Source organism: Cygnus olor, chromosome 1 (genome assembly GCF_009769625.2).
Source record: "Cygnus olor isolate bCygOlo1 chromosome 1, bCygOlo1.pri.v2, whole genome shotgun sequence".
Taxonomy (NCBI): Eukaryota; Metazoa; Chordata; class Aves; order Anseriformes; family Anatidae; genus Cygnus; species Cygnus olor.
The window spans coordinates 3112632-3137397 of NC_049169.1; the positions used below are offsets into that span (position 1 = coordinate 3112632).

At 46.4% G+C, this 24766-nt stretch overlaps 1 protein-coding gene across 1 annotated transcript in view; it reads left to right on the forward strand.

Annotated features, from left to right (window-relative positions):
* PLXNA4 (plexin A4) overlaps positions 1 to 24766 on the forward strand; it is a 423963-nt gene that overhangs the window by 372403 nt on the left and 26794 nt on the right. Inside the window, 8 exon segments of the mRNA XM_040546170.1 lie at positions 1060 to 1294; positions 1706 to 1848; positions 4895 to 5163; positions 7708 to 7774; positions 9611 to 9757; positions 14863 to 15022; positions 21534 to 21637; positions 24572 to 24671. Of these exon segments, the coding sequence (XP_040402104.1) occupies positions 1060 to 1294; positions 1706 to 1848; positions 4895 to 5163; positions 7708 to 7774; positions 9611 to 9757; positions 14863 to 15022; positions 21534 to 21637; positions 24572 to 24671 (1225 nt within the window).

Genomic DNA, 24766 nt, shown 5'->3' on the forward strand with positions numbered 1-24766 from the left:
CAGCCAGTGTTCCCCTACCACAGCCCAGTCCTAGAAGCCTTCCTTTTATATCTCAGACTAGTCAGCAGTGCTTTTCCCCCTGCCACTCAAACTTGTCCTGTTTTGCAGATAGTCTTGAACAGCTTTGTAGTAGCCTTGAACAAATGGCACCCTGTGGGATTGCTGTTGGGATTGGTGTTCATGTTGGATAAATGGGCTCCCATCAGACTTTCTTCAGCAGAGTGTTTAGTTGGACATGCAACAGTACTGCTTGCAGGGTTTCTTTCTGGCTATTAAAAGCAAAGTTTAACACAGAAACGTGTCCCAGAGGCCTGAGAACCTCTAAGAGTGCAGGGAGAACAGAATGCTCTGTTTGGCTCCCTGTCCCCTGGTGAGCATGCGAAGTCCATTACCAATATGACCAAGCAGAACATGTGGCTAAGAGAAGGGCTGTAAAGAGGATGAGCCAGGCTCTGTGGGCTTTTTTTTTTTTTTTTTTCCTATTCGAGTGGTTTCCTGTTCGAGTGGTTTCCAGATACTTTTTTCTCAACTTGATGAGTCAAAAGCAAATTGTGACTGTAATTTTGGCATACCCAGTGCCCTGGCCTCTCCTGTGCCAGCTGTCTGGGTCAAATGTCTCCTGTTCCATAATGAAGTTAGCACCCATCAGTCTATAACTAAGAGCGATGCGTCATGTATGTGTTCTCAGACTAACTGACAGCAGGCAGTGCAACACAGCATAGCTGTTCAGGACATAGGATGGAAAACCCTAAAAGAAACCCTGAATTGATATGTAGCCAGGGCATTGGGCATGGTAAGGTTTGTCTCACCCGAGAGTTCTTTGCTGGTTTGGTCTATGGTGACACTACCAACAGAGCTGGTTCTACATGACATTTCAGATGGTTTTAGCTCTTCTATATCTGAATACTTCATGCCCTGTTTAATTTGAGAGGTCATGATTCATGTGCTATCATGGGAGCTTGACTTGCATAGCAGCAGTAGTTGGGGTGATGGTGGAGTTCCTCCCTGTTCCTGCTTGTATGGGATTTTCAATGCAACTTTCTCCTGCCTTCCCTCTAGGCTCGTGTAGGAGGGATGGAGTTCTCCCCGGGGATGGTCTACATCTCTCCAGACAGCCCCCTCAGCTTGCCAGCTATTGTCAGCATCGCGGTGGCTGGTGGTCTGCTCATAATCTTCATCGTGGCTGTGCTGATTGCCTACAAGCGCAAGTCCCGAGAAAGTGACTTGACCCTCAAGCGTCTGCAGATGCAGATGGACAACCTGGAGTCCAGGGTGGCACTGGAGTGCAAAGAAGGTATGATGGGGAAAGAAGGTATGATGTGGGAGAAGACTCCCACAGTGTCAGGAGACAGGGATCCAGCCACAAAGCTTTGAGCCAAAATATCACCAAGAAATGGGAGTTGTGGGGTTGGCTCAAGCCTAGATCTAATCTGACTTTGCCCATTTTCCCCAAATCCTTTATTCCTCCACCTTGTCTTACCTGCACTGGCTACCTCAGTGTCCAGAAGGAGCCTTGGCATATGGTCCTGAGGAAAGGTTATGTGATGGGAAGGGTGAGCCTGCTCTTGTCCACCTTCTTCCTCTCCATCTGTTGCTTCTCCATCTATACCTTAGTCTCATGCACATGGGTCTGAAGGCCTTTTCCATTATGATGAGGGAGAGTTGGACTGTCATTGATGCATGTCTTGTTCCCTTTTTGTGTCAGCCTTTGCGGAGCTGCAGACGGATATTCATGAGCTGACAAGTGACCTAGATGGAGCTGGGATCCCTTTCCTCGATTACCGAACCTACACCATGCGGGTGCTTTTCCCTGGCATTGAAGATCACCCAGTCCTGAGAGACCTGGAGGTATGAAATCAACATCACCAGCTGCCAGCTCCTCTCATGCCCTGAATGCAAAAGATGTGCCAGTGGTGGGGACATGATGGCTTTCAATGCTGTGTCTTCCCAGGGACAAAACAGCACCTCATTAAAAGTCCAGATTGAAAAGGGAGGATGATTTTTGCTATCTTAGATGTTAAATTCTGTTTGATCACTCATTTACTTAGAAGAGTCCCATACATCTATGTGCATTAGGTCTGCTGCTTTAAGATCCTCCTTGGTCTCCATCCTATTGGGGTTTATTTTTTAGACAGTGCAGGGTCCATAGAAATAGTCCTACAGCAGAGCAGCATATCTGCCTGTACCACACCAGCTTTGTCTATTGCTGATTCTACCCAGAGTCCTTTCTTCCTGGCAACACCTTCAGAAATAACCTGCATTCTCTGAAGGAGGTTCACCTTTGCTCTGTGGTTTGCAGTGAGGTCAGAAACCTCCAGGAGCAATGCGCCCATAACCTGCCCACATCTGCCCCCTTCATCCCAGCTCTCCATACAGCAGTGGTGGGAGGATGGTGAGACACTGCCCAGCTCTGGACAGGATCTGCTCAAGGGATACCTGGCCCAGAGAAGCAGCTAACACACCACAGCCAAGGCCAGGGAGGTCCTTGGCTGAGCTTTCTGCAAAGTCTTTGGCAAGCTCTGTGCTTCAGAGAGGCTCTGGCATGTGCTGGTGAGATTGCTGGAGGCCAAGACTGGGGTGAGTTGGCAGGGAGGAGGAATAGAAGCTGGCGCAGGCAATACCATGCTTGGCTGTCTGTGTAATCAGAGGTTCCTGCTACTCTGCGCTCATGCCCTTCAGGAGAGCCAAACTTCATCAAACTATATGGTGAGAACCATTAAAAAATGATCTGGAAGCAATGAGGACTGTTGGGAATGAGTGGGAGGCTGCATTACACATTGGCTATTGTAGAGATTTGCCTTCGGGATGCAGGAAGAGTAGCCTTGAGCTGTTTTCCCTCAGGAAAAGCAGCTCAGCAAATGCAACAAGTGAGCACAAAAGATGAGGGGAGGTGAATTTCTCCCCTGTGTACATACACACATACAAACACTTTCATCATACCCATGGCCAGCTTCAACTTGTATATTCATCAGGCTCAGCCAGCTGACCACAGAGTGGCATCTGACCCTGCAGACTTTTTACCATAGATGCTCCCATATGAATATACATGCAGAGAGACACAGAGCCAACGTTTCAATCTGTCACCTTTGATCTTCTCTTCCCTTGATTTCATTTTATTTTAAATTATTTTATTTTTCCCCTTAATCCTCTTTAAAGCTTCTGTAGCTCTTTCGATGTCAACATCTTTGGCTACCAACAAACATGGCAAGGCAGTTCCATTCTGCTCCTTTCTCTGTAGCACCTAGAAGGAGTTTATATTTATTGGGAAAAGGCCCCAACAGAGATCCTGCAGCGAGCAGGTCTTACTTATTTCCAGCTCATTTGGTAATTAACTGCTTCCAGATGCGCTACAAAATACTTTTCTTGTTATTTTTTTTATTTCTCCGTAATAACCCGGGGATAGACAATATTAAATGTTCAAGCAAGTGAGTTAAAAATAATTATTAGCAGGATGGGTGGTAGTGGTTGGTTGGTTGGTTGTCTCAAGCTATTTAGTAAGTAATTTATTTGCTGTATGCAAAAAGAGTTAAGATCTCCAATTTCCAGAATAAAAAAGTAATGATTCTTTAAGGGGACTTGCATTACTCGGTTGTTTAAGCATGCCAACTTGTTTTGGATTAAAGTGCCAAAACTGGGAGGTTTCATGAATACATGCCTTAGTAGCATGTGTTTCTCTGTGTTGTGACTTTCCAGCTTCCAGGGAAGCTTTCTGAAGGGCTGAAAGAGCTTCAGTGACATGAAGGAATGAGTTTGGAGTTCTCTATTTAGGACCACACTGGTGCAGCAGATAAAGGGATGTAGTATATCCACAGAGTATGGCTTCATTTTGATCCAGAGGCAGAAGAGCAGGAAAGGGTAGTGCCCACTGCAGATTGTGGGATCTAGGCTCCAGTGCTGAGGTTCTAAATTGTTTTATTTTAAAAGATAGTTCACTAGCCTCTCACAAATGAGAAATACATCAGAGCCTTACCAACCTCCCTGACTCTGAACCATCTCACCTACCAAGACCTGGGGTCCCACCTCAGTAGGACTTCCAAAATAGGTCCCAGCTCTTTTGCCGTCTCACACCTTCTTCTATCTAGTTTTTCAAACCAAGAACCATCTCCATGCTCACCACCTCAACTGTATCTCTTCATCTCATCAAAACATGACTCTTGGAGTTCTTCCTCCCCTCACATTCTTACTACCCCTCCCAGCTCCCTGAAGCAGAACCCCCAAACCTGTGTCCTGTAGTCCCCACATTGCACCTTCCCTGTACCCAAGCACCTACTGAAGGACAGCTGATGTGTGGTTACTTGCTGGGATGTGGTGGGAAGGAGACCTAGATAGGTCAGACCAACAGGAGACCCACATAACCTTTCCAGCATTGACTTAGACTGTTTTTCTCTGTAAACAGGTTTCTTGCAGGGATAAAAAGAGGTGTTAGGGGAGGACAGAGTGAGATTTCAGTCTGACTGCAATAAAAACACAATATGCTGTGGTACAACATCCAGGCATCAGCAATCTCCACTAAATGTTCAGGGATGCAGGGATGGAAAATAATCATCTGGCTGTGGTTAGGAGGTCCCTCTGGCTTCCTAATCTTCAGATGATGTATGGACTCGCTTCCTTTTCACAGGACTATCCTGTAAAGCAGAAGGAAGTGCTTACCTGACTTCTAGATTTAAAAAAAAAAAAAAAAAAAAAAAAAAAAACTTTTAAATCGTCTTTGCTGTTTGAGGCAGCTTTTCCTTTTTCCTGTCTTAGATCTGCCTTCTGCTTGATGTTGAAGTGTACAGTTGGAGGAGATGGAGGGCTGAGGGCAGAGAAGTAGCAATAGGTGTACAGCCCTTTTGGGAATGGCCTGACAGTAGGTAGTGAGGGAAAGGTATAAACTCCTTGTCTTCTCATACAGGTCCCTGGCTACAGGCAGGAACGAGTGGAGAAAGGCCTCAAGCTCTTTGCACAGCTCATCAATAACAAGGTTTTCCTGCTGTCCTTCATCCGCACGCTGGAGTCCCAGCGCAGCTTCTCCATGCGGGACCGTGGCAACGTGGCCTCGCTGATCATGACAGTGCTGCAGAGCAAGCTGGAGTACGCTACGGATGTCCTCAAGCAGCTCTTGGCTGACCTCATAGACAAAAATCTGGAGAGCAAGAACCACCCCAAGCTGCTTCTCCGGAGGTAAAGATACCTGGGGCTAGACCAAGCTGGGAAGGGCAACCTGTGCCCCACTAACATGAGCATGATAGTCCATTTTGGAGGAAAAGGACAAATTAGCTTGATTTTGTTTTTTTTGCAGCAGGGTATGAAATCAGGATGGTGTACAGCCACAGCTCACATGCCCCTGTAGGGCTGGCATGAAGCTGTGTGCAGGCAGGTGTGAATAAGGCAAGTAGGGTTGAATGAAAGCTGAACTGCTTTCCCTTGCTGGTTTGCTGCTCTCTGGCTTCATTCAAGACTTCCCAGCACAGGGTTCCTTCCCCTAGAAGACATTCCTCTTTCTTCCTGGCATCCTCTCCACATTTCCTCCCCTTTCAGCAAGTGTGTCTGTAGATCTCTCTCCGTTTCATCTGCAACCAAAAACCAGCCAACAATTAAAGTTTCACTGCTGCACTATCAATAGATTTTAGCGTGGATTTTCCGGAAAGCTTCATAAGGGCAGCAAGATCCCATGTTTCATAATCCTTATTTTGGATTTGTGTTCTACTTATATCACAAAGAACAGGCCGTATAATATACTTGGTCTGTGTGGTGAGTAAATTGGCTGTTACTTTATCTTGCCTGAGAGGTGGACTGCCCTGCTGTGCTTCTTGTTTCTGAGTCGCCTCCAGACACATGTGGAGTCTTCTTCAGCTGCATCATGGGATCTCCTGTCTCTTCCTGGGCATTGGCTTTGGGAGCTGGCTGAAACCAGAAGGCAGAGCTGAGCAGGACAACAGAAATGGTTTCATAAAGGGCACGAGTTTGGGTTTGTGCTTCCTGGCCAGATCCAAGGTCTAAAGGCCAGGGTTGTGTGGGAAACCTTGAGTTACAAATCTACTGCTCTGCAATTAATGTACTTTCCCTGCTTAGGGAAATCAGCCCTTTCTCCTTTTAGGATGACATTCATCCTCTTCTTTCCATGGTCTGAACCAACCCTTCTGATTCAAGCCAGGACCTGAAGTAAAACCAGGGGGAGTCTACTGAGTACGGATGGCCTTTGTCACTGCTGAAAGCTGTGTTTGAAGGGCCCTGAGCTGATGACGATGGATGGCTCAGGCAGAGGAGAGGTCTGTGGTGCCTGCTGGGGAGAATTTCTTCTGGCACAGAGCCCACCATGAAGTACGAGAAAAAAAAAAAAAAAAAAAAGAGCAGTAGGCACTTCCTGGCATTCAGGGCAGCAAAGCCAGGGGCAGAGACCAGACTTTAGTGCCAGTTGACTCCCTGAGTCCTACAGCCTGGCTGGCATCCTCCCCCCAGCTGTCCCCAAGCCTCCTCTCTGTGCTTCTCCTCTGATGCTGGATGGCACTGCCTTCTTCCAGTTGTCCCTTCACTTGATCTTCTCCTTTCTTTTTCCCTTTCTCCATCTCTTTGTCTTCCCTGGTTGTTCATTTGTATTTTCTCCTGTCTTCTTCCTTTTTTTTCCCTTCTTCCAGCTCTTTTCCAACTGTACTCCTATTTGTTGGAAATGCAATGTGGCCTTTAGAAGAAGAGACAGTGAACATTGAAGACACCTCCACTGTGTCAAGCTTTGAAAGCACAAGGAGATCTCAGAGATGACATCCACAGACCCAAAGAGATCAAAGTTGCCTGGGCAACAAAAATTTAACATCCTCTGTGAGGATGATAAAGTGTGGAGAGTGCTGGACTTGAGGTTAATGCCATCATCAATGGGGAACAGTGGCTAGGTGACCGTGACTGAGGGGAATACAAGCAAACAGACTGGTTTGGACAGAGGCAACTCCAGACAGAGACAGAGCAATGATTGCTGTAGGCAGAGGAAATGAGACCAAATTTATGCGGAAGGACTAGGGAATTTAAAATGCAAGCTGCATCCCTAAGCAAGAAACCTTGGGTGGCCTTGGTGAAGGCCAGAACCAGCAAATCCCACTTTTACTCATTCAAGCAAGGACTCTTGTTTTTTTCTTGAGCAAAATCATTGTGTGTACTGGAGCCAACACAACCTTATTCTGTGCTCCTGGTGTCCAAACCAAATTAACAAGTCCAAGTTAGTGATTCTGTAGGAAAAGTTCACCCTGAAGACTCAGGATGGATTTTTGCTTGGTTGAGGATAGAGTTCAAGGGCTACAGGAGTAGTTCTGTGAATGTGCCACATTGATACATTGGGGAGTATAATCAGTCCCAAATACCAGGGAGATAATCATTACCAGATAAAAGCCCCTCATATTTGATAGATTTATCCTCCCTGAGCATCTCTGAGAAGGATTCCTAACTTGTCATCTCTCTTTCGTTGATGGACAAACTGCAGAACAGACATGCAAAGACTTCCTTAGTCACAGGAGAATTACTATGGCAGTAAGGACATGACTGAAGGTTTCCTAAATCCAAAGCTAAAATAGAGACTCTGGGATGTGCTTAATCCTGATGGTGCCATGCCTGACTTTCCAAGGGGCTCAGAGACCTGGGCATTAAGATGCACACTGCCAATCTTTCAACCAGCCCTTTGATATAGCTAACATGACTAACTCATTTCCAATTTGTTTTTTTGTCCTGGTCTGATTTTAGGACAGAGTCCGTGGCTGAGAAAATGCTCACCAACTGGTTCACCTTCCTTCTGTACAAGTTCCTTAAGGTAAGAGAAGCAGCAGGCCTGGATGAACAGCTGCTTTAATGCATTGCTTCTTGGCAGGGTTTAGTTGGGGTAGCATTGACTTTGCAGGACACTCACCAGCAAAAGAGTGAAATGACCTGCGACACCCTCTGAGCCCTCTCATTACTTCTGGAAGGTCTCTTTTGAGTGATAGGTAATAAAAAAGAGGCTTTCATCCTTCAAGACCTCTTTGTTGGGGGAGTGTAGGGATAGGACATGAGGGGGAATGGCTTTAAACTGCAAAGGAGAAGGTGTAGATTACATATTAGAAAGAAATTCTTTACTGTGAAGGTAGTGAGGCCCTGTCCCAGGCTGCCCAGAGGAGCTGTGGCTGCCCCATCCCTGGCAGTGCCCAAGGCCAGGCTGGATGGGGCTGGGGGCAGCCTGGGCTGGTAGGAGGTGTCCCTGCCATGGCAGGGGGCTGGAATTAGATTATCGTTAAGGTCCTTTCCAACCCAAACCAGTCTATGATTCTATGATAATTGCTCTTGTACCATACTCAGACCAAGCCTTTTGGAGAGAGGTGACTTTTCACCGTCCTGCCACTCTCAGCACTGTTGCTAGGTCTCCCTACACCTCACCTTACACCACTAGGACAGGATAGCCACCCTCTGCTTGGAAATTCAAAGCTTTACAAACCAGTCCCATTCCCCTGAGCCTTCCCAAACCCCAGGAACAACCAGTCTGAATGCATGGGGAAGTTTTGAAGGTCCCTGGCAGGTAATTTCAGTGGCTCTAGTACCAGATTCCCACTTGCAGCTGAAAGGAAAGGATACAAGGAAGTGACTTTTTAAAGCACTACTTTTATAATAGTCTTCCCCCCCACTCAGCTACTTGTCTTCTTGCCTTAGCCTGAGCAGTGGCCTGATAAGGGCAAGAGACAGGCACACACTAGCAATATGTTGCTGGCAGATAAGCTAATTAAGTGGGAGACAGGTGTAGGAACTGAGAAAGGGGCCACTTGGCTTCAGATTATTAATTTGTTGTTGCTGGTATTTACACCAGAGGAAAATGACCTCGCTCAGTGAGTTGGGACACAGCACAAGAGGGGAGGGCAAGGTGGGAAGGAAGGGAGAAAGGTCAGAGGCATGAAAGAGAAGGGAAGAGAAGAAAGAACAAGGAGGGGTGCATGGACACGAGTGTGCAGAGTGAGGGCAGCAACAGAGGAGAGGACAGGAAAAGTGTGGGAAGAGTGGACTGGGAGTGAATGAAGGGAATGGGACATGAGGGAAGCAGGTACTTTATTGGCCCTGCCTGTGGGCTCCTTGTTGCTGTCCTAGCCTGGTCCCTACACACCCAACATCACCGGTGCAACCACACAGCTCCAGGGGTGCATCTCCCCTGGGTCAGGAGCTGCTCCTGCCCAAGCATCCCTGCTTGCCTCCAGCACGAGAGTGCCCAGGGAGAGTGTGGGCTCTGCCCAGACACCCAGGATGGGGCACCAGTGGTCCTAACCCCTGCCAAGCCCTGCCTCCAGGTCCTCCAGGACCCGTCCCACTGCCTGCTCTGGTGCAAAACTCTGGCCCAGTGGCAGTGACTTGACACCCAAAGGAGAGACAGAGGTGCCTATCATGCCATGAGCTACCCATGGCCAACAAGTGTGGTTTTGGAGATGGTTCGTTGTTATTTCTTGAGAACTCTGGGAGAACCTGCTGGACACATGGGCTGGTGTGGAATCACATGGTAATTCACCCAGTGATTGACTTGTCACTGGGGTGGCAAGCTGCAGCAATCACTGATATGCTATATGGGTTGGGGATCCAGGTTTTCACCTCTGTCCCTCCTGGTTGACCTGGTTGTTAACTCTCATCCCTGCAGGAGTGTGCCGGTGAACCTCTGTTCTCCCTCTTCTGTGCCATCAAGCAGCAGATGGAAAAAGGTCCCATCGACTCAATCACTGGGGAGGCCAGGTACTCGCTGAGTGAGGACAAGCTTATCCGACAGCAGATAGACTACAAGACACTGGTGAGTGCTCTGAGCATGTTCTCCTATGAGCTTGTCCAGCTTCTTCTAGAAACAGGGAATTTCAAGGAAAGAAGTCAGTGAAGGGCATGTTGACCACCTGAACAATTTCTTCTTGCAACCCAGCAGGATAACCCTGATGAGGATCCACTAGTTGCATCCCCTGTCACAAGAAAGTTTGTGGCTGAACTATCTGTTTGCAAAGCATGTTTGCAAAGACGACTGCTTCCAATTTACCTCCACTGTGCCCTATCCCATGCCCAGACCATCTCCAGTTCCCCAAGGACATTGTTTGTTGGGTGAAGAGGTCTGCTCTCACTGCAGGTTAGGCTGACAGTCCTTTGCCATTGACTGGGTTAGGTGAGGTCCAGGAGCACTGGAAGACAAATGTGAACTTTGGGTCATGTAAATGCCTGTGAAAGTGTAGACAATAGATATGAACAATATACCCTGTTCTGGTAGACAAACCATTTTTTACATCTACCCCTTTTCCTTGGAGTGATGCCCATCCCTCCAACTCCTAAGGTCGAAGGTAGTGGTCTTCCTCCAGCAGAAGCTGGGGTTGTCACTGCAGTTGTCACCACCCTGAGATCTTCAGCAGGAGGACTGTGATGTCCACAGTAGAGTTTCTTCCTCCTCATGCTTGAGACCACCTGGAGGTATTTGCATCCCCTTTCTCTCCATCCTCCCCCTGGGTCCCAGCACCAGTGGCAGAGCTGCCCTGTGCCCAGGCTGGGCACACAATTACAATTTCTTTGACCTTCCTTAGGTCTTAGCTCAGGTGGGCTGACTCTACAAATGTCTGTTTTTCTTCACTGACTATGATCTAGAGCCTAGCTTCAGTTGAATCCAAGTCTAATGAGGGGGTAGACTTCACTTCTTAAATGAGACTGCAATTTAATTTGCATTCTAAAAATGGGACTTTCCTATTAAATCACCAGGGTAGTGCTTCTTTTCTATTAGATGTGGTTGTCTGGCAATTTAGACGCCTGATCTTACATGGAGAGAGTGAGCAAAAGGGAGAAAAATGCAGGCACAGAGTGATCACTTTCACCGAAGGAAATCCCTCCGATCCTTTTAGGCTTGATATAAAGCAGCCAGCAAAGGGTAGTAATTATACATCAGCCTGAACAAAGCTCTCCTCCATTCGCTTTGTATTGTTTGATGTTAATCAGCTCTCCCTCTTACATCTCAAGAGCAGGCAAATATATCCCGATAGGAATCTTAGCAGATTTACAGAGATCAGCTTCGGTGAAGGAGATTAAGAAGAAACAGAATATGAATAAGATCATTCTTTCCTTTCTGTTTCTCCTTATTTCTCTTATAATTTGTTCTTCCCCTACCTTTTTTAAGCAGACATTATTCTGTCATCTTTTGTCAAAAATATATAGTAATGAAATAAAGCAAGGACTGATTCAGTGTTTGTAATATAAGAATTCCCTGAATGTCCCAAGCGCATCTGGTCACCACTATGAGTTCGTAGTGCATGTAGCTAAAATTCATTGGGTTGTTCATGTTTCATGAGTGCTAGATGGTTGCTCAATTGAGTTAAATCACAAGTCTAGCAATGTGGCACATTGAAACAGTTTGTTTATTGTCGTTATTCCAGGAAGGCAAGGCCAGGGCTTCTTTGGAAGGGGGTTATTCTATAGTTTTCATTAATCATGACCAAATATTTTAAGGCACGATTTCAAATATGGTTTGAATGAAAAGCAAATCCAAAGAAATTGACTTATCCAGGGAGACAAAAGCAGACAGAGCAATTTCAGACATCTGGAATTACTGATTTTACAATATGCACCTCGTTTACTAAATTTAGATTGTTTTGATCTGATTTCTTTCCAGACCAGATAGCTCCAATTTGCTGTGTGCCAGGTCCTATAGTTCTCCAAGGAAGTAGTCCTCAGTGGGCTAAGGTCTTTGCACTGCATAGCAATTTGTGTATGTACAAGGGATTTTTCAGTCCAGGGGAAACTAAGGTAGTTACAGATGTGATTTGCTAGAATAAATGTGCAGCAGCTAAACAGTAGGTCATCTCCCAAGCTGTACACCTCAGAGAAGCACCCTCTGGTGCTAATGTCTCCACTAACAGTCAGTGAGCATCATCTCTGGTCTGTAGTGTTATTAAAAGCCCAGCTAGATTATTGCATCTATGAAAGACGAGAAGTTTTCATCCCTGCTCGCTACCATCTGCCTTTGCCAGAATCCACGATTTTTTAGCCATTCACCAAACCAGAGCCTAGCTGTAAAAACCTTGCTCCCTACCGCCACTGCTCCGCTCTCACCGGGAGATGAAAGACTATCCATCTCCTGCATCAGCTTCATTTCTCTTGACACAAATAATGCAGAGGAGCAAAGGCCTCGATGTGTGTCGGAAGCTGTCAAGAGGATTGGATAATTAGTGCTCGGGGGTGGCAGGAGGGAGCTGCCCAATGCATCTTGAGCAATGGCATGCTCGGCGTGGTCCCTGCACAGCTCGGTGGCTCCAGCGCTGAGAGTCTAATCGGATCATCTCCTCTGACAACATACTCCAGGGTAGATAAATATGTTTTGAGCTGCATTTGGTTAAGGCCTTTCAGGGAGTTAAGCCACGAATGAGACATCAGAGGGGTTTCTTGTGCTTGGCTTCACTGGGGGGTCCTTCTTCTCCTTGCTCTCTGCCAAGACTTGCTGTGTGCTAGCCCCATGGGACCTTACTTAGCCTAATCTAGAAAGGAAAGAAAGATTTCTTTCCCTGGGACAGAGACTGTATTGATATCCTGGTCCCCGGGCAAACCACCCAAATGCTGCAGAAAGCTCAGGACCAGGATCCCCATGTGACTAATCCTAAACCATGCATTTGTAATTTAAATGCCAGTAATCCACGGCAGAGACCAGGGCTTAGTTGTGCTAAGTATTGCATGTCTGTATACACTTAGAGACAGCTCATGGCTGAAAGGGCTGACAGACAAAAAATTAAAGAGCCCAAGGATGTAGAAGAAGGTCAATAAACACAAACTCAGTGAGATGACATGGCCCAAGGTCATGAAAAGTCAGAGGGATAGCAGGGCTCAGAGATTACTATTGCGCTTGCTCACAGCCCCATATCTTTTCATGTTGACCCATTGCGCTTGCTCACAGCCCCATATCTTTTCATGTTGACCCCATGACTATCACCGTTGTTTTGCTGCACTGACACAGCCTTCAATGCATGAGTTGCATTCATGTAGGCAACTGACCTGAACCCAAGGTGCTTGCATTGGTGCCGAATCACTCCCAGAGTTTGCTCTGACTGGCATCAGCTCAATCTACTTTAGGTGAGCTCAGATCAATGGCAGAGACTTGCAGAGTAACCTGGTCACCGGAGCCATATGTGACTCCCCCCTTGGCACTCTCAGAAGAGCTGGTCTAGCCTCTCATCACCATTTCATTTCCCTACAGACGTGTAGTGGGTGGGGGGCAACTAATAACCTCAACACTGAATGCATTTCAGCAGTGCTTTTTATGTATAGCTCTGTGATCCTTTGAGATGAAAGATGCCACAGAACTGTAAATCTGTGCCATTGTCATTATTATCTGAATTGATGCTTCTTCAATAGTCCTGGAAGTGACATAAAAATAATAGCATTATGATGTAATCAATATCTCATATTTTTATCTACCCTTTCATCCAGAAAGATCACAGAGCTCTTTGTAAGCAGTATCTTCACAAGTCCCTCTTAGTTGAGCATAACAGCACCAAAGGGAGCCTGGTGAGCCAATACATAATTATACTGATATGATTTCACCCGTTTCAAGCCACCTTCAGAGCCCACAGTAGGTTAAGAACCTATTGCATACTACGGGCAGGAATTTATGGTCAAGGTAGAATTTGTCTAGGTCACCAAAACTAACATGCCTGCACTTGTAAAAGTTGCACAGGAACATTTAATAACCCTACATAGCCAGAAGCTCCACTGAACACTCCTTCCAAGTGCAAAGGTGCTAAGTTTATAAAAGTTTATAGACTTCACACTCCTGTAACTTGAAGAGAGCAGAACACTTGACATAGACAGACCCAAGTGTTAGTGGGCAAATTGCTATTAGACACTCTGTGTGTTTGTTTAAAGCATCCCTCCCTCGCTCCCCACCTCATATGTTTTGCATTTATTCTTGGACACAGTCTTTAGAGAAAATGACATTCTCCTTCTGAGAAATCAAAGGCCTCTCTAGTTGGCTCAGTTTTCTTATTCTATATGTGAAAGCTATAAGACTTCATGTTGTATATCTATTTTTAAGAATCCCTGCATTTCAAATTAACAACATTCTTCTGAGAAGGGTCTTGGGCTGTCCCATGACTGCTCGGAAGATGGGCCAACTTAAAGCTGAGAGATTGAAGATTACTTTTACCTAAATTGTCAACGGCAGGTGGCAATGCAAGGGGACTACTATAGAACTAGGTTGCCTTGCCAGATCTCTAGGGAGCAGGGAATGGGTCAGAGGCCAAGAAAAGCTCTGGAGAACCCTTTGGATACCAGGTCGGTTTCAACCAGAGTCTGGGCTGATTGCATTTTTAATGGTTTCTATGAAAACAATGTGTCAATGACAAATGTCTGGTACCACTTAGGTGAATGCCATTTTTACTGATCACACCAGAACCTGAACTGGTACTCTTGGGCTTTCGGTTATTAAATATAGCAAAGATGCCAAGGAGATGAGGCTCGAAACTAAGGGACTGCTCCTACAGGTATAGCAGTTTCACCTCACAGAGACAAATGGCATGAGATACACGTTCAGAAAACCCCTCAGATTACCCCCAGATCACTAGCTGTAGCATCTGGGAGCTCACAGCTCTTATCTGGGAGGTAGGTCCTGAGTTACCCTTAATCCACTGGGCACAGATAAGTGATAAGAAATGACCCCAGGGCAAGGGATTGAGAGCAGCAGAGAATTGGATGCATGAAAAAACCCTCTATGAAACCTCTGCTATGTCAGAGGACGGAATATTCTTGGTACACATTTTTCTCCTTAATCCATCCTATCCCTCTGGTTTGTAGGATGCAGGGACCTGCCAGAAGGTTGCTGTGGAATTTGACCACAGGGTGCCTGTGTTGCTGTGAAATTTATGGTGTCTCATGCCTCTTTCTCAGGTCCTGAGCTGCGTGAACCCTGACAACGTGAACAGCCCTGAGATCCCGGTGAAGATCCTGAACTGTGACACCATCACTCAGGTCAAGGAGAAGATCCTCGATGCCATCTTCAAGAACGTGCCCTGCTCCCACCGGCCCAAAGCTGCTGATATGGACCTGGGTATGTGAGTGCACAATGGGCCCTGAACGCCACAGGGCTGGGGGAAAGGAAAAAGGGGAGAGGGGAGAGGAAAGAGGGGAGAGGGGAGACAATCGAACTCAACCCAGACTCTGTTTGCTGTGCCAAGTGCCACCTCTCCCAACTCAGAGTACCCCCTGGTACTTGGGCAGAGCATCAGCAATGGTGAGAGGGCAGAAGAAACTGAATAAATTGATGCGTACACTCCTGGCTTATGAAAGCTCTACTGCTCTGACCTTAAGGACTTAAAACAATCAGTAGCCACCCTGATTTTCTGCCCAGAATTTGGCTTGATCAAGGGTATGGAAAAGTCATGTCCTGCCCAAATCCTCTGGATGAAGAGCACCGAAAACACAGGGTGGTGTTGTCAGAAGTGTTCAGGCAGCTCAGATTTATTCCTAGCTCTTCTCTGATCAGTGAGGGCTTGGATTATGCATGTCTTCTTGCTGAGACAGTCACAGCCCAAGCAGTATTAATTTCTCTCATGCGGGCACAGGAAAGAGGATGAAGCATCCTCCGTTCAGTGGGCTGCATCCATCTCACCCTTGACTGCTTCCCTCTCCTGCCAGCACCCCTCCACCAACAGCAGGGCTGGGAGCTGCTGCTGACATTTCTTTTTTGCAGAGGACAAGGAGATCAGCACTCATGTTTTAAGGAAAGATCAGTCCCTCTGTTTATGAATTCCTGCGTTTTTTGCTCCTTCATGAGAGGCTCTGCTTGGGGGGTGGAAAGAGCTGCAGTAGCTTCACTTGCATTTCAAGCTCTGGGACACACAGGAGCTGTACAGCCTAGCACAGGGATGCCTTTGGGGCCAAAATCAGTTTCTGCCCCAAATCTGGAGCAAGGACACTGGGGGAAGTGAAATATCTGAAGCTGAGGCCAAGGTCAGACCTGATAGCACACCTGGAGGCTGGTATGACAGGATGTAGAGCAATCTGCTCTGGACATTGATGAGGAGTCTGGCACAGAGCTGTATTGTGTGAGGCCATCAGCCAGAATTTGTCCTTGGTGACCTTCAGTGGAAAGGACTTGAGTGGAAAATGATGGCGTCTATAAAACTCGGCAGAGTAGAGGAGGAACCAAAAGGAGGAGGAATGGACTGACGCCAAGAAACAATTCACAGCAATAACGGAGGCAGAAATGAGAGGTCAGGGATTAAAGTTAAGTGTGTTTATGTGTGTGCATTTGTGTAGGGGAGGAGGGGATTCCTGACAGAAATTGCAGCAAGATTCCTGCTCATGAAAGGCAGATAGAATAACAAAACGAGCTGCCAAAACCAGCAGTAATAAAGAACAGATCATATACATCATCAAAAAAAGGACCTGAGTTGATTTTGGAGCTGCTGTGAGTCAGCAGGGGAACATTGAGTGCAAGGGTGAGCACCAGGCCAGGTAGGGCAGGGAACGAGAGCACAGAAAATGGGGGGAATGGGGTTTACAGCCAAACCCATTGACCCACGTGGTGCTGGATGGTGACCACAGAGCCCATTAGGTTTGGGTCTCAGGCTGAGTGTGTGTGGAGAGTGGTTTGTTCCACTGCGGGGATGAATACATACTTGGAGGCAGCAGTTTTCCCTGCATATTGAAAATACAAGGAATACTTTGGAATCCACATTTCTATGGCAGCTCTGGCAGCTGAAAGGTACAGAACAGTGTGCGTGCAGGGTCTTAACTGGAGTCTGACAATTTTGCATCCAGGGCTTTGCAGCTGTAAGTTATTTTGACCTTCTGAAGACCAGTAAGTTCCAGAAAGTGTTTATGAGCATTTACATCCCTACCAGAAGGACTGGACACAGACTTGTCCATACAGACAGGAGACTGCTTGATGAGCATCTGTTTAGCCTCTAGCACTGATGATGCAGTTGGTAAAATAAATAAATAAAAATAAGGGGGAAAAGAAACTAATATCTTCTCATCTAGGAGAAGAGTCTTGCCAGCGAAGATATAGTTGCAGGCTCCTTTAGCACAGCAGTTAATAAGGTGGGAGGAGCAGGGCTGGCAAGAGTGAAGCAGGGACAAGAGGACACGTACATCCAGGCACAGCTCCTGCCCAGCCTCCTCACAGGAAAAGTATTTGCTGGCACCTGGCATCCTTTGGGGACAGCAAAAGCAACAAGGGGGAAGCAGAAAGCAGCGGTGACAAAAGAAAGCAGCACAGAGCTCTCAGGATCAACCTGCCCCAGGCTGAATGCTCAGAATTGCAAAGGTGGCTGGATCAGCCCCGCCAGCCCATGCTAAACAGTGGGTCGGAGCAGATGATTATCATCTACCTTTGAAATCGATGGTTTCCTACACATCAGCACTGTTTTCTATTACCGTTGCAATTTTCCGGGCTTTCTGTCCGTAGCAAGGCCAGATTGCTCACATGAAGAAAGCAAACAAGCTAATGAGTTATTTGGAGTTGTTAAATGCAGGGTAGCTGCAGGCAGAGTGACTTGTATGTGTCGCAAATGTCATAATGTTTTGCAGTTACCCAGACAACTCATGGAGGGGGTTGTCAGCTGAAAGCACTCATTTTGGACACCCCGAGGTTACATTTTAGTCCAAAACCCAACCCACAGCCCTTAGAGTACAGGCTTCTTTCTACCGTGGCTATTTCTGTTATTATTATTCTTTAAAGCCCTCGCCATCAGTAAAATAGCCCATCTTTGGGAAAGCGTTAGGGAGTGAGGATCACAAAACAGAAATTTGGCTCCACACTGAGGCATTCACTCTTCCCGGAGCCTTTTGGAAGGGACTGCTGAGGTGGTGGGGGCTGCTGGTTGAGTGCCTTGCACTCGGTGATGCTGGCTCAGACTCAGGCCAGGGCAAGCTTTCAGTGCCTCACCAGCAGTGCAGTACTGATGTGATGGGTTTAATCTCTAGGAGCCATTTAAACTGAGTCTAACTCTAGCGTATATACAGTAACGCACAGAACTTGCATATACAGGATGAAGTATTTCACATATCTCTATATGTTCTGATATAAACCTTTTCTTTCCAACCATGATGGTCTTTTCTCCATGCTAGAAGCAGAGCTGAGTTTCTCCCCTTTTGTTAGAGGTCATCATTTACTGGGCACTTCCCCACTTCTGTTTCCCACCCAGCTGGTTTTATTCCAACCCATAACACTGAAACAAAAGGTTTTATTCTTCTATTTCTTACCCCAATCTTTTGTGGAATTCATAGGGAAGTGATGAAATACTCCTAGGAATGGAGGACTAAAAGCAGTCCATGCCAGGTTCTTCAGACAAATCCTTCCTGAACACAAGTGATCGTGAACTAAGCATCGATCACGGGCAAGCTAGATGCATTTGTTCCACTTGCCATTGCTTGGCACAGCCACTAACCTTTTCATAGTCCTTCAAATGGGACTTCAGGTCTTTAGGAAAAGTGTGGGAAGCATTGTGCAGTTTGTACAGATGACCAAAATGAATTACGTGCATTGAGACCCACAAGTGCCTGTAACAGGTAGGGTAACTGATGATGACCAGCTGGGAAGAAGACATCTGGAGTGAGCTGAGAGGTCTTCTATTCCTGGGCGTTTCAGTTGCCCCTAAACAATCTCTGCTGCTCTTTTCTCCCTTGTTCACTGGGCATCTTCAGGGTGACACGGATCAGAGAGAAGGCACAAGGGAGGTGGAGCATTTTCTGTAGGATCTGAGGTGCAGGAGGACATCTCCCCATCTCCCATATCCCCACAGATTCATTCCCTAGCTAGGCATTGCTACAGCTCAGACAAACCCCTCTTCATTGGTGTCCCCTGGAATTTCGTTTTTTCCCAGTCAAGTTGAAGAGAATGGTTGTTTCTTAAGAAAAAAAAAAAAAAAAAAGAAGAGGAAGAAAAAAAAGAAGTAATTCCTGCGTGCAATAAAAAGATACGCTATCTGCTGAATGAAATATAAAGGCTTCACAGCAGCTGTCTCCTGAGTTTGCATTTACCGCTGCTCCTGATTGGAAGGCTTGATAAAGATAATGGGATTTTTTACCTCCCTCCCCCTCTCCGGAAGGTGGAAGTGTAACAAATTGGATTGTAGTGTGTCTCTCCTTTGTGCCGGCTCGCAGAAGAGTGCGCAGATCTGATGAGAGAGGGGACAGGGCGCTGCCAGCGAGGACAAAGCTAACACTTTTCACTCAGCGCTGTGAATATGGATGTCAGGGTCACCCTTCCCTCCTTCGTGCCCTCCCTTCCCATTTCTCTTCTTCCAGCCATCACATTTCCTTGCAGATCCTTGCGTGACCACCTCAGGTGGCACCTGTAGAGGAATTGTGAGACTGGGGAGAGCTGTGTGGTTAGGGAGAGCTGGGGGTCCACACCTGGGGTCCTTTCGGGGTCGTTGCTCAGATGCATGAGGAAGTGATTTGGTTTTGGTCAGGGCAAAGAGGCTGTGAAACTGAAGCCAGATGCTCTGAGCCCTCCCTGCAGGGAGCTTTGCCCCTTGTCTTTGCCCCTGTCTCAGGAGTGGATCTTGTGCAAACTAAGGCTGGCCCTTCCTCTTCCTCACGTGGCCCATTTCCTTGTGAAGGCCAAGGGGAAGGACTTGGCAGCCCCCTGTGTCTGTGCACAGCAGGCCAGAAGATACAGAAGATATAGAAGACATAGAAGACACTGTCCTGTGGCTCCCACAACGTCCCCAGCTGCCCTGGAGCAGTGGGGTTCAGCCCTCAAGCACAGAGAAAGCACAGAGTGAGGAAAATTGTGCCCACCTTCCAGATCAGAACCAACGCAACTGAGAATTGGTGAATTCCTCCCAAAACACTATGTGAGTGTGTGTCCCTCCCCAAAGACAAGTCAGAAAAGAAGACTACAGAAATATGCAGGGATCTGATGGAGGGACGTCAAAGGGACACCATGGGGACCATGAGGAAGGCACATAGGGAACATACTGTGACAGCAGGAAGTGGCTTTGGCACCCTGCAGAGCGCTTTGTAGAAGCACCATTTCCCAGCCCAGCTCGGACTTCAGCATTTTGTGCTCTTCCAAACAACATTTGGGACCAGTTAGCTTCTGGGGATCCTGTCCAGGGGGCAACGGACATAGAGTATCGCCCTCAGACATCACAAGGATAATATTGGTGAGGTCCTAAGGAGCTGGAGTAAATGAAGGACAGTTTAGGATCAGTACTTAGCCAACGTAACCTTTGCTTACTCTCGGAGTATCTCCTGCCAAAGCAACACCCAGCAATAAACACAGAGGCTGACCTCTCCCTGCTAATTTAAATGAATAATAAAAGCAAGGGCGTCTTTCCCAATGCATTTTAATTATGTGATAAGAAAACTGCTGAAACCAGAAGAAATTTGCAATGGTCCTTGCATTTTTATATTAGGAGAAATAAGCAGGGGTGGCAGGTGATGTCTCCATATCCAATAGTTCATTTTAATTAACTCCAGCAGTTGAATAGACTTTCTGCTTGGGCTCTTGCTAAACCGTGTGTGGCTGGGTCACTGTGGCTGAGACATGACCACCAAAAAGGAAGCTTTGGATGGTTCGGATGGGCTGTGGTGAAGCCACAGCCATGGCTGGTGTCACCAAGTGATGTTACATTTCTCTACATTGGGTCCCAATTCCAAAGCTAAGGGCTTCCTGCTCTCCATCACTTCTGGACTTGAATGGCAAGAAGTATTTTATGAGCCCCGATGGAGACAATCTGGTCCCAGTAAAGGGTCTGGTGCTGCACTGACCAAGACACTGCTCTGCCCAGGGGAGCCCTGTCTATGGTGAGGTCTTGGAGTTAGACATATCTCATGTATCCAAAAAGTCTATGTCCATGCTGCTTAATGAAAGAGGGCTGGTGACTAATTTCTATCCCTGAGGCAAGTGACATTCATTTGCTCATGTCACTTGTTGGTGGCTTACATATGCAAGGGCAGGTGGGCCTTGGAAGCAGCCACACTGGAGAAAAAACTGAGCCAGGGAGTGAGCTATGGCTTAAGCACTGAATAATCAGGGAGCCAAAGCACCAGGACTTGCTTTTTTCAGCTCTGCCATTGGAACAACGGCTCTCTGGTCACTGATTTATTCATCCGTATGATCTTCACCACCGTGTGCTGCTGTGCAGTGGCCTTGGACCCCTCATCTCTGTAGGCAACTGCTCTGCGTTCTGATCTCTGCATGGTTCAGTGTCACTCTTTAAAGGGGTGGCTGTTTCATGTGCAAAAGTGGCTTTGTGATAGCAATATGATTTTATCAAGGGTAAAGAAACTGGTCTGAATAACCGAGGAGTTGACTCTGAACTTTGCCACAAGGCTATGATTTTTGTGTACTTCCTGAACCGTCTATCTTAACCTTTCATAATTCTTCTGTCCCTTCTCTCCCTCCTTTGTGGGCTCTGGGTATTTATGCATTTATATGTTGTGTGTGGTTGGAGGCATCAGTCGGAGCACAATGGCAATGACTGATATGGTGCTATATGGATGCAGCCTGCACGTGTGACACCGTGGGCTGTGAGCACAGGGCTTACAAGGCTCTGAGAGGCTCTGCAGGGCAGCGTTCAATGTCCCCGTTCTTCTTGCAGAGTGGCGGCAGGCAAGCGGGGCAAGGATGATCCTGCAGGATGAGGACATCACAACCAAGATAGAGAATGACTGGAAGAGACTCAACACGCTGGCACACTATCAGGTAACTGCAGGAGAGGATGGGTAACGGGTAGATCGGTCAGGAAAGTGAAAAGGAGAAGGGTAAAATGTTATTCTCCAAGATGCAGAGGTAGACAGTGGTTAAGTGGGCAATAACCGAGCAGAGCCCCTATAACTGAGCACACCCATCCTGTAGGAACCATTGTGTACATCATTGGAGATGAAGATAAAGGAAGAAATATGAAGATAAGGGAAGAAATAAGTCTGTCTCTCTCCAAGGAGGGACAGCCCTGGTGAGCAAAGGATGTGAAGAGAAGCGTTAGTCAGGAGGACAGCATGAGTTAACATTTCTCATGTTGGCAGACCGAAAACAAGCACTTCCCTCCTCCTTTTTTTCCACTGCATCAAAGGCCTTGTAATGCTAGCAGAGTTCAGAAGGATGGACAAGACAAAAAGGAAGAGCGGGAGGCTTATTGTCTGCAAGAAGGAGGAGGAAAGCAGCGTGACTAGAGACAGCAGTGCGATGGAGGTGACACTGGCCTAGGAACTTTTGGTTTTAATCTCTGTGTGACTTGCCTTGGGACAAGGCTCCTCTTCATCTGTGCATTACACTGAGATCCATAAGAGAGGGCTAAAGATGTCCGAAAATATCTTACACAAGTGGTAGATTTAATGAAAAAAAATGGAGTTTAGGTCAAAAGCTCCCCCAGTTCTTTCCTCCTTTGACCAAAAGAAAAAACAACAACAACAACAACAAAAATTACATTTAATCCGATGCTGACAATTCTGTCATTTCCTCTATCACACCTCAGCAATCTGTGTTTTATATCAAGATTTATTTATTTTTTCATTTAAGAACTGACCTGAGGAAGCAGCAGGCAATAAGTTGAAAAGGAAACAAAACTTTTCACTTCAGGTTGACTGAGAATTGCTGGTTGACTCCCCAAGACTTTTCAAGGGGAACAGGGCAGTGTTTCTATTTTATTTCACCAGCAAACCAAGTATAATTTTCTTTCCTTTCTGTGCTTTTTCCAGTTGTTTGCTCCAGGCAATGAGCTCCCAGGTCTATGGATGAGCGGGGGCAGAACAGGTCTTCAGCTGCTGCGGTGCTGAGCTCCGCATTGGTTAGCTTGGCTGTCCTGAGGGCAGAAAGAGCATTCTGGAACAGTTGCTGATATTCTTGCTGCCTCAGTTTCCCCATCTGGAGTGTGGGGCTAAAACTACAAAAAGCCTGTAATTGCCTTCCACGATTGCTGAGGGGCTATTTAATTAGCCTCCGCAGTGCTTTGAAGATCAAAAACTCCATGCAAGTGCTAATTATTATTATTACACAGACAAGAGTTAGAAGTTGTTAGTAGTATTTTTTTCTTCACCAATCTCCTTTTTTATGATGTCTTATTTATCACAGATATTCCTGATATGGCTCCTCTGTGCCACTGGCTTGTTAACATTTCTGATACGGGACCCACGTGAATAACCTATCTGTAGAAATGGAAAGTCTGGCTCATATCAGAAAGCTCTGTTTTCTGTTGAAATGCTATCCTGTGACATCCTAGAGCATGGCCCCTCCAGCCCTACTATTTTCCCCCAGCTGAGACCCTCTAAAACAGCAAAAAGAAAGAAGTCATGGTGATCAGATCTGCCCAGCAGTGCATTTGTCATGTGCATGGAAAGGTTGGCAGGGTCAGTCAAAGCAGAAAATGTAGATATCTCCATCTGACCCAAGTACCTAGATGCTACCTGCAATCAAGTTAGAAAGAACAGAAAAGTTCATGTTATTTTTCCCATCCTTACGGGACACACCATCCTTGATGTTTGAAGTAGCTCAGATGATTTTTTTCCTTATAAATACTTATTTTTCTCTGCCTAAGGTGACTAGCAGAGCTGTAGTTGTCAGAAGGTAAAGGAGATGAGCCTTGGTGTTAATTTCTATTCTCCACCCTCAGAAAGTCCTCTAGGACACTGTGCAGTCAAACCTCCATAGAGGCTGTGCCATCATTGATAATGTTGTCTGTTTTAGGAAAGATCATTTTGAATAATGTTACCACAAAAATCCAAATTCCTAAGATACTATGTAAGATGTAATCTCCTCTGGTCCCTTACACCATTGCTAATTTGACTTAAATTTATACATAACATAGAAGCCTCCCTTCACACTCACCTCTCCCTTCATTATCAAATATGCTTCTCTGGAAATCTCGGCAGCACCTCAGTAAGGCTGATACTTGTACTCACATCAGACCATGTAAGAATGGCTGATCTGGACAAATTTCATTCACTTGGAAGCTGAAATAGTATAAAAACAGTTTGTGAGATTTGTGGACCTAGAGAGCTGATCCTTAAACTCTGATAGCTCTTGGTCTAAAATGTTTACCCAACTCACAGTCCCAACCTAGATTCTCCAGGCTCCCCCTGCTCATGAGAATTGGATCTAATTTCTGTTTCAGTGTCATAGTCCTGCCTTTTCATCAGCTTAGCTCCCAGGTAAGTGGATGGTTGTCCACTGTGAAAAATGACCCTGTAGTATCTCTAACCTTTCCTGAAGTAATACTGTGGTCACAAGCTACCTTAATCAGGTGTTTTATTCTGCTCATGCTCCTGTCCTGCATGAAAGCCTCGTCATGAAGAGCCTATGGTCAGTTTTAGAGGTCAAAGCAAAACTCACGATGTCATCCCTGGGCTTTAGCTCAGGATCCGAGTGGGTCATTCTGCTTTGTCATCAGCTGTCCCAGTGCCCAAGTCCAAGCTTCTAGTTATGCAACAACAGATTTTTCCCCCTTTCTTTTTTTTTTTTTTTTTTTTTTTTGTTAATAAACCCACTGAAGAAAACATTTAAAGCTTTGGTACAAAATTTCTATCTTGCTTACAGGGATACAGGTTTACAGTTCAGTCTCTGCTGCTTGAATTCCAGCTGTCCTTGGCATGCTCCTCAGCCAGTTCTCAGAACCTTATTGACAGAGCCCATTTTTCTCTGTAGGTACCAGATGGATCTGTGGTAGCTTTAGTCTCCAAGCAAGTCACTGCCTACAATGCAGTCAACAACTCCACGGTGTCCCGGACCTCAGCCAGCAAGTACGGTAAGAGCCTGTGTGCTGATAAGGTTCAAGAGAGCACTGAAGGAGAGATCCCAAACACCAAGGTGGTTACAAGACAAGCACCAAAAAAGAGAACA